The sequence below is a fragment of the Hyperoodon ampullatus genome, assembly GCF_949752795.1.
Source record: "Hyperoodon ampullatus genome assembly, chromosome: 15".
NCBI classification, from domain to species: Eukaryota; Metazoa; Chordata; class Mammalia; order Artiodactyla; family Ziphiidae; genus Hyperoodon; species Hyperoodon ampullatus.
Genome location: NC_136928.1, coordinates 62,385,226 through 62,400,586, shown reverse-complemented (window position 1 = coordinate 62,400,586; position 15,361 = coordinate 62,385,226). Strand labels below are relative to the sequence as shown.

Genomic DNA, 15,361 nt, shown 5'->3' with positions numbered 1-15,361 from the left:
ATTTTCGTGACATGAATCTCTACTGACACCCACATGCATTTAGTCTATAAAATTTGTTGTTCAGAACCTGTTGAAGTGAATAAATCCAGATGTACATCTTTCTATTACTTTTTTCACAATTTTTCTAATACTTTTCAGAAAGCCAGAGGTAACTTGTTTTAAGTTGAGCTTTTTTCCTCTTATTCGTCGTGTTTTTGCCAAGAAAGCAAGTGATGTTTTTCTCTTCATCATCTTTTGCTTTGTGTTATTGAAGATTTTTATAGTTTTTTTTAATAGTTTATGCTGCAAGGAATTTCTCATTGGCTTCAATTGGATAAGTTTTATTTACCCTTCTTTAAATGTCTGTTGATTTGATTGATATTCTCAACTGCCTTTTAAACCTGTTCAATCTAGAATCTGCCATTTTAGAATCACTGCTCCATAGGTCTGTCTTACATACTGTTCTTCCATCGCCATCATAATTTGTTTTAAATAAATTGTCTCTCTTCCTTGTCTTTCAGACTTACATGTTCTCTAAATCTTTTGATATCTACATTAATTTCACTTATTTTCTTGATAATTGCTCCTATCTTCCTTTAGAGGAATAATTTTTGGAAACACCTACTAAAGTTTCTGATAATTAATGAATTCTTCATATGGGGGGGAACACATAAATAAAGACATTCAGTACCGAGACATTGTCCCCAGTGGACTTTCTCTGAGTTTCAGTAATGATTACCAACGTGAATTTCCAGCAAGTGGGTTGAATGTGATGGTCCTGCCTCACTGTAAGACCCATCTGCCTAAAATTATTGTGGCAACCTGACTGAAGGGACATCTAGGGGACATTTGGTATGATTTCAAGAGCATGGAGTTTAGAGTTAGGTAGACCTGAGTTTGACTCCAGCTCTGTCATTTGCTGTGGAGTCTTATGGATCATGAAACGAGTCTATATTTAAAATGTTGAAGAAGCATTGCCTTTTTAAAAATGTCTTCCCTTCATTTTTGGGTAAGTTTGTCTTCAGGAATATTGTGAAGGGTGGTATGTTTCCCACTGCTAAGTCTAAGGGCTGAACAAAGAGAAGTCCAATTCTTACAGCTTGGTTTTGGGACTACATTTATGTTCACTAATACTTTTTCCATTTTATCTCTTATTTTTCTTTTCCATTTCTCCCCTTCTCTGTGTATCTTTTGCTTTTTTAGCTTTTTCTCTTTCCTCTTATTTCCAAACCCCAGCGTTGCAAGACAAGGACAGAAGTTAAGAGTAAAGGGAATCATACTGTTGTGTTTTTCTGTTTTGCTTTGTTTTTTAATCCCTAACTCCCGACCTTCTATCATGTTCTATCTAGAATTTTATCATCTGGGGATAAATTCACTGCTTTGTATGGTTTTATATCTTAATATGATAATTTAAGTAGAACGTGAAAGTACAAAGTAGCTATCACTTTTAACTAAATGCTGATGAAAATAAGGTCATATATGGGCTCGCCTAATGTATAAATTGAAGACATTGATTCTGTTTCACGAAGAGCAACGCAGATTAGGAATGAAGTAAACTATTAACATCTTGACATTTACTCCTTTTGTGCCGTCCTACGATGTGACTCACTCCCAAGAAACACACTCAGGGTCACATTCTTCCTGTGTCATTTAACAAACTTGCCTTGGTTGGTACTAATCTAAATCATACTCGTTTTGGAAAAGAGCAGACTTTCCTTGGCTTTAGACGCTAGGGTTCTGTGTTCCGTGCCTTTTTTTTTTTTTTTTTTCACTCGAAGTAGTTCAAAATTCAGTTTTCAGGTGGCTTTTATTTAATGTTTTGAAGTTTTGGTTTAGCCACATACAGAAGGACCTTTCATTGTTGATCAGTTCTTATTGTGAAAACGTAATTTTAAATCTGCAAATAATTTCATTAGAGAGTCTGTACTCTATTAAAAATGTACTTGGTATGAACAAGTCGCTTGTCCTTTAAACATTTTTAGAAGAAAATTAGCATCAAATTCTAAACGGAAGAAGAATTTAAGATCGTTTGGTCCAGCTCTTTCTGCCTTGAGGTAGATGACTGTTAATTTTTAAACAAGATATGATCTCTCTTTTGCCTTTGAACAATTCACAGACAGAGATAGCACAGTCTCTGTAGGTAACCTACTACAGGGTGTCCTTGTTATATGGGATAAGACTGGACATGTGGCCAAGAGCCTGAATGGGTGACTCCCCCTGTACCAACCTCTTTTTTCTTTTAACCCACTATTCCCAGATTCCTCACTTTAACCATTTTCCGGCAGGAGAAATACGGCAAAGAAAGGAAGTAATAGAGGAGATGAATGCCACTAGTAAATACTCACGCCGTTCACTAGTGGTGAGAATAAAGAGCATGTGTTAGGGGCAAAATAATTTTATTTTTCAAAAGAAAATTTCCATTTTACTTGCAACTTTCTTTTTTTTACTCCTTGTTCAGGTCTTCAAAGTGGTTTGACCATTCATCCTATTTTGATGACAGCCTGTCTTCTGTTACTCATTATCTTAATAAAATAACACCTTATTGCAGGAAACAATGGTATCTGGGCTTATTTTTGTCAGGCATTGCAGTAAGCATTTTGCATAAATTATCTCTAAACTCCACAACAACCCTGACCTGCTCAATAGATGGGAATACTTCCACTGTACAGAATTCCATTTGAAACCCAGGAAGCTTGTCTTCCAAGGTGGCAGAGCCAAGATTTGAACCTAGGTCAGCTTGGTCCCAGAACTTATGCCAGAAAGGTTCTCGGGTATCACGTTAGGATGTCAGAATTTCAGTGACTAGGATTTTGTTGATGAATTGGTGACCGTGACATTTGTATTGTTGATGAGTTTTCTGAGTTGATGAACCATACAACTGATCAGAGCAGCCCTTCACCTCTCCCAGCTTCTTCTCCTCACCTTCTATTCTTCCCAGCTTCATGGTATAAAGAATCAGTTCATCACTGGAATATGTGAGCCTGTAAATGAGGCGAACATATAATTTATTGTCTAAACTGGGACACTTTTAAAAGTGAAATGGAGTGCTATTGATGAATTTTGCTGGAGCAAAGGTATCACCAAGGGTTGTCCGAGGCAGACCAGGATGTATAGTCACCCTTTCTGAATTTATAAGAAAATTCAACTGCCTGTAGTTAATCATTGGGGAGGAATTGATTCTTTTTTTTTTTTTTGGTAATAAATAATCACTAATTGGAAGAAAATATAGAACAGTCTTACGATTCTTTGAACTAACATAATCAAGATTGACAACTAATTGAGATTTATGTCTGTTGCAAAATATGAGGTATACTGAAAAACAAGGAAAATGTGAAAGAAATGCATATACCTTGGGTTGGTATCTTAGAAATAAGATCACTGATGCTTTATATGGCTTTGGTTATCACATATAGTAGTTTAGGGTTGTAAGAATTTAAATTAAGCATGTAACATAACTATTTCTTCTTTACAGCTTATCATGGATATAATCAAATGATGGAATGTCTACAAGGTTATAAACGGGTTAACAACACCTTTTGTCAAGGTAAGATTAACTGACTTCATTGGTGTATGAGCTCAACAATTGTTTGGCTTTTGAGAAACCTGAGTTGTTTTGCCATGCTTTGTTCATTAGCCCAGCATGTGAAGGTTACACAGAGCACCATCTCTTGCTCACTGTTTAGGAAGTTGAAGTTTAGTGTGTGGTTGCTAGAATTACTTCACTACCATTTAAACTTTATGGAACTTTCCCCCCTTCTGTCAGTTTGTGATGAAATCCACGAGAGATGGGATTACATTATGGAGCCCTCTGTGGGCTCCACGCTAGTCACCTCCTGTCCACATGTGGGTGTGTGTGCATGTGAGCACATACATGGACCTAGAAGTACTACTTCTTTACTGACATATGATTGGGCAGCAGAGTCCCCTTTTTTCTTTCCTCAGACTATTTCTGGCTACCTTGAAGTATTCAGGTATTAAATATCAGAGCAAACACACATTTCTTAGTCAATAGGGTAAACCTATATAGTTAAATGTGAAATGCCCTGAGTGCTTTTTTTTTTAACGTCTTTATTGGAGTATAATTGCTTTACAATGGTGTATTAGTTTCTGCTTTATAACAAAGTGAATCAGCTCTACATATACATATGTCCCCATATCTCCTCCCTCTTGTGTCTCCCTCCCACCCTCCCTATCCCACCCCTCTAGGTGGTCACAAAGCACCGAGCTGATCTCCCTGTGTTATGTGGCTGCTTCCCACTAGCTATCTGTTTTACATTTGGTAGTGTATATATGTTCATGCCACTCTCTCACTTCATCCCAGCTTACCCTTCCCTCTCCCCGTGTCCTCAAGTCCATTCTCTACGTCTGCATCTTTATTCCTGTACTGCCCCTAGGTTCTTCAGAACCATTTTGGTTTTTTTTAGATTCCATATATATGTGTTAACATACGGTATTTGTTTTTCTCTTTCTGACTTACTTCACTCTGTATGACAGGCTCTAGGTCCATCCACCTGATTACAAATAACTCAATTTCATTTCTTTTTATGGCTGAGTAATTTTCCATTGTATATATGTGCCACATTTCTTTATCCATTCATCTGTTGCTGGACACTTAGGTTGCTTCTATGTCCTGGCTATTGTAAATAGAGCTGCAGTGAACATTGTGGTATATGACTCTTTTTGTTTTTTTAAAAGAAATTTATTTATTTATTTTTTGGCTGCATTGGGTCTTTGTTGCTGCACGCGGGTTTCTCTATTTGCGACGAGTGGGGGCTGCTCTTAGTTGCGGTGCACAGGCTTCTCATTGTGGCGGCTTCTCTTGTTGTGGAACGTGGGCTCTAGGTACGCGGGCTTCAGTAGTTGTGGCACTCAGGCTCAGTAGTTGTGGCTTGCGGGCTCTAGAGTGCAGGCTCAGTAGATGTGGTGCACAGGCTTAGTTGCTCCGTGGCATGTGGGATCTTCCCGGACCAGGGATTGAACCCATGTTCCCTGCACTGGCAGGTGGATTCTTAACCACTGCGCCACCAGGGAAGCCCGTGTGGCACATGACTTTTTTTGAATTATGGTTTTCTCAGTGTATATGCCCAGTAGTGGGATTGCTGGGTCATATGGTAGTTCTATTTTTAGTTTTTTAAGGAAACTCCATACTGTTCTCCATAGTGGCTGTATCCATTTACATTCCCCCCAAGAGTGCAAGATGGTTTCCTTTTCTCCACACCCTCTCCAGCATTAATTGTTTGTAGATTTTTTTTTTTTTTTTTTTTTTTTTGGCGGTACGCGGGCTTCTCACTGCTGTGGCCTCTCCCGTTGCGGAGCACAGGCTCCGGACGCGCAGGCTCAGCGGCCATGGCTCACGGGCCCAGCCGCTCCACGGCATGTGGGATCTTCCCAGACCGGGGCACGAACCCACGTCCCCTGCATCGGCAGGCGGACTCGCAACCACTGTGCCACCAGGGAAGCCCTGTAGATTTTTTGATGATGGCCATTCTGACTGGTGTGAGGTGATACCTCATTGTAGTTTTGATTTACATTTCTCTAATGATTAGTGATGTTGAGCATCCTTTCATGTGTTCATTGACAGCCCTGAGTGCTTTTGTTCAATGTATATGGAAACACACAGCAGAGGGGCCTTCAGAAATCATCCAGTTCAGTGTCTATACTTTACAAGTGAGGATATTCAAGCCCAGACTGGTTAAATGACTTTCCTGTGGCTAAATAGAGCTGAAGTTGTAACTCACGTTTACCAGTGCCTAGTATAGTATCCATATATGATAGCAAGTTCGTTTCAGTTACTTTGGGAGATGCCCAGTTAATGCTGCTAATTTCCCAGTACGCATCTAGGATGAAGGTGGTAGTGGTAGTAACTTATGTGTACTTTGGAATAAATGTTGAAAGAGACTCCAAGAGTCTTATTGAACGAAAATCCATATCAAAACACAGCACATGTCCTTGGACTTGTGGTTTCAGGCTCTCTCTCCTTGGCCAGTATGTGTTTATAGGGCTGAGTAGATTTAGGTAATGTTAACAATATATAGATTAATCCCTATTAAAATGGTTCACGTCAAAGGAATATCTTAATTACCTGAGAATTTTCTCAAGTAAATTGTCTCTGTAATACTGTGTCTGTTTAACTTTTATGATTTGTAGAGCTTTTACTGACTTAAAAAGAATCTTTTTCTTGAAATGCACATAGACATACCATGTCTTTAAAAAGTTTTGCCTTCAAATATTATAAGCCCTCATCCTAGATGAAAGAATGTTGGCAAAGGAGAGGGTGCCCAAGGTGCTTTTTGAGAAACATCTGCAAACCTGTAGTACTGCTAGGTACATGGGAGTAATGGATTAGTTAACATTATGTAAGAATCAGTAGAATTTAAGATATTATTAAAAGTTCATATTATATGGATGGAAGGTTGAATTAAATGGATGGAAGAATGAATAGATGGCTAAATGTCTATTCTACAGTATAAACCAAGTTGTTTCAGAGATTTGGATAAAAATATATATGAAAAGCCCTAGCCCATTATGAGGATGTGTTAGTAGAAGCAGAATGAGCAGGGCATTGGAAGTAATGACCTTGTAGCCTGCCAATCAGACTGAAATTGGGGTTTGGGTATTTGGTGTTCATTATCTTTTGGCTAATAAGGTCAGCCAGGCTTGTGAAGGGCCTGATGTTAAACATGAGGGTGTTTAGCCTAGAGGAGTTGAGACTGAAGAGAAATATAATGGCTGCCTTACAAACATGGTTTTAAATAAATGTTTGATCAACTTTCCTACAAAACAAGACTTTTATGAGTTGCTTCAAAGGCCAAAGTCAATAGAATGGAGTTACAAGGAGGCATATTTACAACAACTACAAGCAAACCTTCTCTGTGGGTTAGAGTTCCCCATCACTGTAATGAAACACCTTTGGAAGTACTGAGCTTCCAGCACTTAGAAGTGATCCAACAGATCCTTAATAACTATTGGCTTGGGATGCTACAGGGACTTTCTATCCTATGCAGTACATAATGTTAAATAACTCTGTAGGTTCATTCCAGTACTCTGATGCCAGTATTACTCTGTCACCAAGGACAGAGGTTGTGCATGAGAAGAGGGAAATTACTTTTTGGTCTGTCGCACAATTTTTAGACATGTAGTTTCCTGAAGTGTCCCCTTGATCAGGCATATCTGGTTGCTTCATTAAGCTGTAGAAAGAGGAGGATCCTTATTTATCCTTCACCATCCTAATCCTACATGGCTAATTGTTAGATACTCTCCAGAAATGTCAGATGCTCCTAATTCCTCTGAATGTCAAATGATGAAGAATATACTTATTTTCTCGGGGTGGGGTGAGATTTGGACCTTAAGAATCCCAATTAGAAACAGAGAGACTGAGAGTACCCAAGGTCACACAGATAATTAAGAAGCCCAGCTAGGATTAAACTCCCAAGCCACCTCTGTTTCTGTCTGCAGCTTGACCTCCTTTACCAATTTTGTATATATCTGTGAAGTATTACTAATGTAGATACGATATGCCATCTGTTTTGAGAACGAGTAGAAGTCAAAGCAATTAATGTTAATTTGGTTTTGTTTAATAAGAAAGGATGGTTATCTAACATATTCCTTCTACTGGCTGGTTCAAGGTTCTAACAGTTCATATTCATAAAAATACCACTGTAGGGCTGCCCTGGTGGCGCAGTGGTTGAGAGTCCACCTGCCGATGCAGGGGACGCAGGTTCGTGCCCCAGTCCGGGAGGATCCCACGTGCCGCGGAGCGGCTGGGCCCGTGAGCCATGGCCGCTGAGCCTGCGCGTCTGGAGCCTGTGCTCCACAACGGGAGAGGCCACAGCAGTGAGAGGCCTGCGTACCACACAAAAAAAAAACAACACTGTAGAAGTGGAAGTGAAAATTTGCAAGTAATCATTTGCCATCTCATTTAGCAAAATAAAATGGAGAATCCTTTAAATAATTCCTTGAGGTTTTTTGTCTTTTCCTCTTCTGGTTTGGCTGGTATGGAGGGACCTTTAGCAAGTTTTGTTCATACTGAGCATATCAAATGGTTCCACCTCAGTCAGTTGCACTGATGTTCAGTAACACCAAATCCTGGCTTATGTTGGTCTCAGGAAGATATTTGCAAAACAGTGTTGTACTTTTTGGCGTGAATTCTGGAATGAAGTATCACAGAAAATTCTATTTCATGGTGCCTCAAGAAGGCACAGCTAAATTACACTGCAGGGAAGATTGACTCATAACATAACATGAATCTATTGAAATTGCTTTTGAGAGAAGGGCTTAATTTCACTCCCTTGGTGATATTATTGGTCACTAAAATTGGGTAGAACTTTCTCACATTACATATATACACTTGGATTTTCCTAGAGCCTTGAAGCCTTTTGATTTTATGCTGAAGTTTTTCCAAAAAAGCCCATTAGCCATCTAATTACTTGTGCATTCCACATTGTTCTTGGAGTTTAATGTCTTCTCAGTTTACAAAGCACATTTAAAATTAAAGTGATTAATAACTAGAATTACATTATTTCCTTCAACTAAGTGAATTAATGTCCTGAAACAACTTTTCATAATGGTCACTCCGTAACAAAGAACCAACTGTTCACAAGTTAATTTGAGGAGCTTTCAAATAATTGGGTTTTTTTCCCCTCCTTTCTAGTGGTGCTACAATTATCTTTTCAAAGGAATGATTTATTACATATAAACACACGGAGCTCTAAAACCTTGCCTCACTTCCCTCAACATTATGGAATTGTTATAATTTGCTTCATTTATCATAACAAACAATACCATTAAATTTCCTGGTGGGTCTAGAGCAGCTTTTGTCATTTGATTATTATTCTAAAGTTTTGATGTAGAACTAGAATTAAACGAAGTAGTACCTCATGGAAATGATCATAGGAAAAAATAAAAATAAAAATAAAAAAAAAAAAAAAAAAAAAAAAATGATCATAGGAGCTCCTACTTTCATACTTCTTCCCTGCATTTTTTTTTTTTTTTTTTTTTTTTGCGGTACACGGGCCTCTCATTGTTGTGGCCTCTCCCGTTGCGGAGCACAGGCTCCGGACGCGCAGGCTCAGCGGCCATGGCTCATGGGCCCAGCCTCTCCGCGGCACGTGGGATCCTCCCGGACCAGGGCACGAACCCGTATCCCCTGCATCAGCAGGCGGACTCTCAACCACTGTGCCACCAGGGAAGCCCCCTCCCTGCATTTTGATTACTCATTTGCCCTTAACTTTGCCATGAAATAAATGAGTTCTTAAAAATTAGGTGTAAATCTAACCTTTAAAACTAGAATTGGGTTCTGAAATTACTTGGGGACCAGTCTTTTCAGTGAAATCTTTTATTAAAAGCAAATATCTCTTGATATGCTAAAATCACTTACCTGTTTGATTTTATAACTGTAAATTAATCCATCTACTGTTTTCTACATTTTTAGCATGTGCAGAGGTGCTGTGGGCAGCGCCAAAATACATAGCTAGAAGCCATCTACACTTTCAGAATCCAGTGTACGCATATTCCTTTTTAAAGAATAATTTTGAAATCTTTAAAAAATATTCCATAATCCACAAACATTAGTTGGCGGAGCACTCCTGAGCTACAGACTGAGGATATGTGATGAATGATGAATAAGACATTGGTCTTGCCCTTTGGATTTAGTGTAATTAAATCAGTTTGAATCAGCAGGATGTGATTTGCTTTGTTCACTCATCCATCTAGCTGAATTTCAGCTGCCTCCAGATGAGCCTGTTAAAGCAAGTATGAAAGAGCTGTCCACATAACTTTCTTTTGGCATTATTTTATTACACTGGTTGTTCTGCTTTAATAAAATAAATTTACAACACAGATACACTAAGACAGTAATACTCTATTAAAACTTTGACTGCAGGTCTCCTTTTTGATAGAAAGTGCCCCGAAGTGCATCTAAAACTGAATTGTATTCAGACCATAGAAAAGATAATGCACTTTTTTTTTCAGGGGTATATCTCTGTCATTACATGAAACTCACCAATCTTGGTTAATCATCCACATAAGGAAGCTGTACATGGAACTTCTTGGTTATGAAGAGCTTGTCTGGACTGTAGCTTACATTTCAGATGTCTTATTAATGATCATCAAAAAAATTGCTTGTGAATGGAGTATGGTGAACACATAGAGGAACACTGGTCTTTGAGTGCTTTGAAGGGACTAGGAAGTACAGGAGGGACCCTCAGGAAAACTGACTTGGCTGGAGAAAAGAATGTGGCCTATGGCATAGTGTTGGGTTAAAGCAGACAGGTAGGGTGAGATGAAGTGATGCCTAATTTTAAGACAAATTTCTTATGTTTCTTATGATTAATTGCATGTATCATTTGTAATATAACGGGCTTTGTGATACATGCTGGGAAAACAGCTGTTGGATTTACACTTCTTTTAATGTAGAAATGTCCAAAGGCCATTATGACAATGGCCAAAATGACATTTAAAAGAAAACAGATTTGTGGCTTAGAGAAGAGTTATCATTTTAGAATTACCTTCAAAGGTAGAGTTAATGGAAATAGTCTTTTTCATACAGTTAATAGTTAAATAAATTTACTGACACTGTATCAGTTTTTGCACTCAGCATTGTTTCTTGTGTCCTCTGCTTGCTTTGTGGGTTCATGTTTTCTTGTTGTGGTGGGATTGCCAGGTAAAATATAGGATGCCCAGTTAAATCTGAATTTTAGATAAACAGCAAATAATTTGGGACATGTATTTTAAAAGTATTAGTTTATCTGAAATTCAGATTTAACTGGGTATCCTGTATTTTTATTTGCTAATTTATATTTTGAGATCACATCCCTTAACAGCTCTTTAAATGAGGATCGCTGAGAAGTATATACTTTACATGTCTGAGAATATCTTTATTTTGAGCTCATTCTGTAACGAGACTAGTCAGGTGTACAATTCTAGGATGACAGTTATTTTCCAACAATACTTTTGACCTACATTATACCAGTGTCTTTCTGACCTCTTTTTGATACTTTCTTCCTTTATAGATAATGTTTCTCTCTTTGGAGATCATCTCTGAATTCTTTATGTTCTGTAGTTTTACCACAATGTGTGTCTATATTTGGATTTATCTTGATTTTACTCAGTAGGCAGAGTGTTGTGTTGTCCATCTGAAGACTCAGGTCTTTCCTCAAATTTGAAAAATGATCTGCTGTTACCTCTTAAAATATTGTTTCTCCACCATGCTTTTCAGCTGAAACTCCTTTTAGACAAGTGTTGGAGCCTCTGGTTTTCGTGTCTCTTATAACACGTCTTTTGTGCTTTTATCCTCTTGTCTTTTTTGCTACCTTATGTGTGAATACCTCAGTTCTGTCTTCCAGTTTTCTAACTGCTGCTTTACTATGCCAATCTAGATTCCATCCCATCTGTTACACTTTTAATTCTAAGATTATTTATCAGTTCCAAATTTTCTCATTGTTTTTCATAGCTAACCTGTTCTTTTTTCATTTTTTAAAATGTATTTATTTAACTTTTTAAGCAAACTGAAAAGTTTAGCTGGATTTTAGTTGCTGAGGGAGGAGTGTTTTTGCATAAATAGATTTAGTTTGATATCCTCAGTTGTTAAACCCACTTTTGACTGGAGACGTATTACAGCCACAGGCGTTTGTTTCTGCAAAAATCCTTTGGTCAATAATGTATTAAACTCCTGGCTTCCTGTGCTGCTTTCTAGACAGCAGACCCAGAGCTTCAGTGACCACCAGCTACCATGTATTTCTATACCATTTCAGGTTTACTGAGATGTTGACCTTGTTTTTTGACCTTGATATTTTATCTGTAATTGCTTTATGTTAGGAATTGGGGTGAATGCCAAAGCATGAACTTACTGTGTTACTTTAAAAAAAAAAATCCTCATATCAGGATTGAGGTTTTTTTTTTTAAGAGATCAGTATCAGAATGTGGTTTTTAACATATATATATATGTATCAATATAATAAATTGCTTTTCCTTGAGAATGCAGAAAAGCTTTTCAGAAGACTTCATATTATATAATTGTTATCCACAGATAGTCTTTTTAACCATTGTAATTAAGCAGCCCATCAACATAAATTTATTCACCATTTGCCATGCATTCACTCATTTGTTTTATGAATATTTAATGACGATTTAAGTGGGGGCACACTGAGAAATATATTAATAAAACTCAATTCCTACCCTTACAAAAATCACTGTTCTCACATATAATTAAAACATCAAGGCAGCATGTAGTTAGTGCTGTAAAAGAAATGAACCAAACACTATGCAGTTTCAGAGGACAGTTCCCATTGAGTTCAAAAATCACAGATGGCATTTAAAAACATATTCCTTTAAAAAAAAAAGCACTTTCTTTCCTGTTTATAAAAATAATTCACACCTATTGTTTAATATTTAGGAACTAGAGAAATGTATAGAAAACAAAAATTATGAAATAAATGTATTTTGTTATATTTTCTACCAATCATATATATGTATATATATACATATATATAAATTTGAGATTATATTTCATGGATAGTTGTGAAAACTGTGTTTTTACTTAATAGATAATGAACACTTTCTGATATTATTAAGTAACCTTCTAAAAATTATTTTAATGCCGACATAGAATCCCAGTTAATGGATATAGGGTAATTCATTTAACCATTCCCCGAAAGTTGGATTTTCAGATTAGTTTCTTTTTTTCCTTTATATATATATAATGCTGTCAGGGGTGTACTTGAACATAAACCTTCATGTGAAGCTATGATTATGTATAGAAGAGACATTATTGGTTCCCAAGCTTTGATTCATCCTGTGCACATTAGACTTCAGAGAGGGTGTACAATTTCCCTTCCCACTAGGCTTAGAGAGCCCACTGACTGTGTCCCTCCTCTCCTTCCTTATTTCCTTTTCTTTACAAATTTGAAAACACAAAAAGGGCAGTTAAATAGTATGTTTTTCTTCACATGGGCTCTTCACATTTTCATTTAGGCTTTCCCCAGGTACTTTATATTGAATATGGCTACGAGCAAGATTGTTATTTTTTTTTTAACAATCTTGGAACTAACTCCTGTTGGTTTTAATAATTTTGTCTGAGTTTTATATGTAGAAAAATAATTTTACTTTCAAATAATTGTAATTTGGGGAAGATGGTGATATATGGGTCAGGGTAGTTATTAGGGCTGAAAGGAACTAAGACACGGGCATGGGAGAACATGCACCAGTGGAGGTGGGTAAGTCAGTTGAGGTATGTTGGGGGTTGAAGCAGGCTGAATTTGAAGTTTGTCTGGTACGGTGCCTAAGGCTAGTGAGTGTAAGCTTCTTTCAAGGTTTTATTTTAAATACATGGGAAGTTGATATAGTTTGTTAATTAATTTTGTTTTTTTCCTCCATTGACATTTTTGGTTTGCTTCAAAGATTTTGGGTTGTGACCAAATTGTCATGGAGCTAATATAAATGTCTTCAGATTAGTACAGTCGGCCCTTCACATTCGTGGGTTCTGCATCTGCAGATACGGAGGGCTGGCTGTATTATGCCCTTTGATGCAAAGGACTTGAGCATCCACAGATTTGGGGATCTGCATGAGGAGAGGGGGTCCTGGAGCCCATCCCTCAGGGTTATCAAGGGATGACTGTAGTGAGTGCTCGGGACTCTCCCTCCCTTTTTCTCTCTTTCCCATGCTCCCTTCCTCCCTGTCTCCCCATCTCTTTCAAGGCCCACTCACCTTGTTCTGGGTCTTATTGCAGTGTTGGTAACAAGGAACAAGGGAGACGGTGATGATCTGTAGACATAACTATGTTTTTAGTGACAGTGATCCTGACACAGCAAGTGCCATGAAAGGTCTAAGTTTGCTAAGTTCTCCAGCTCTCAAGCCCACTTTAACCCTTTTGTACCTACCCCACCTGCTTCCTCTAGTATTCTTAGGTTCTCACCCAACTTTTCTCCAGACTTTCTCCTGAGGTGGAACTAGTTGGCCATCTGCTGCTCTAATTACTGTTGATTTTATTTATGTGCTACTTCTCTCCTTATGGTAATACTTGCATAAGAAACTTGATAACTTTCTCTTTTCTAATACAATAAATTTCCTTTTTGGTCATTATCGCCTACACATCTTTTTATCTACCTGTTTATGTATTTTGCTAGTGTTTATTGAATGCCTTTTTAGTGGAGCCATTGGGTTGGGTGCTTCAGCTATGTCATAATTTTCACAGTAACCCTGTGAGATAGTGTTATGTTTTTTTAAACTTGTAGTGAAACTGAGCCCTGAGGCTCAAAGAAATTAAGTAATGGAAGATAGCATACCTGGAGAGTGCTAGCATCTACCTCTGATGCCTGGGCTCCCTCTCCCCGCCTCTGTGCTACTAACATTTACGTAGTAGTTTGTAGTACTTCTTATCATGCTTTTTATGTCATTAATTCCTGACAATGACTGCATCTGCTTGTTACAGGTGGGGAAACCATGGCTTAAAGCAGCAGCACTTGGGGGGATATTAGATGCTCTCTGGTTCTTTTACTCTTTAGATCAGACTGTCCTGTTAGGTGCTTTCAGTAACTTGGTTTAGAAATCAGAGTTCTCCACACTTCATTGTTAACTTTTGTAGCAAGTTTTCTTGTTTTAAATGTGTCTGCTTTGTAGGTAAAATAAGTGTTTTTTCTCTTGTTATTAGCAAGCCATTGTACCTTAGTTTTTTGGGGGGTTTTGGGTTTTTTTTTTGCCGTATGCGGGCCTCACACTGTTGTGGCCTCTCCCGTTGCGGAGCACAGGCTCTGGACGCTCAGGCCCAGCGGCCATGGCCCACGGGCCCAGCCGCCCCGCGGCACGTGGGATCCTCCCGGACCAGGGCACGAACCCACGTCCCCTGCATCTGCAGGCGGACTCTCAACCACTGCGCCACCAGGGAAGCCCTGTAGCTTAGTTTTATCCTGAAGTCCTTAACAAGCAGAACGTTGAGGCCTCTAGAGCCTGTTTGTTTAAGCTTGCATTCCTTTTGAGCACTCCTCCTGAGGCACTCCCCTTCTGTATAACCTCTTCTCCCTTCCCCTGTAAGTTAACAGTTACTTTACTAAAGCAGTCATGTGTTTCTCACACTTCTGGGGGCAGCTGGACAGTTCTGCTGACCCAGGCCGGGTATGGGTGATGTCAGCCAGGCTCAGTCTTGCGTCTGTGATCAGCTGACGGCTGCCTGGGGCTGGGGTCCAGGATGGCTTCAACAGGGATGGCTCAGCAATCTTCCACAAGGTGTCTTATCTAAAGCTTTTCAGGCCTAGGCTTGGGATTGACACACTGTCACTTCAGCTGTAACTGGTGGCTGAAGGAAGTCACAGGCCAGCCTGTATTCAAGGAGTGGGAAAATAGACTCTACTTGCTAGTGGGAGAAGTTACAAAGTCACATAGACAAGGTCA

General features: G+C 38.5%; 1 protein-coding gene across 24 annotated transcripts in view; it reads left to right on the top strand.

Moving 5' to 3' along the window:
- Positions 1-15,361, top strand: part of LTBP1 (latent transforming growth factor beta binding protein 1) — a gene marked incomplete at its 5' end in the record, with an annotated part of 437,494 nt that overhangs the window by 247,714 nt on the left and 174,419 nt on the right. For all 24 annotated transcript variants that reach the window (XM_079721395.1, XM_079721384.1, XM_079721394.1 and 21 more), the window contains one exon: positions 3,452-3,523. In XM_079721395.1, coding sequence (XP_079577521.1) covers positions 3,452-3,523 — 72 coding nt within the window. The remainder of the gene's footprint in view (positions 1-3,451; positions 3,524-15,361) is intronic.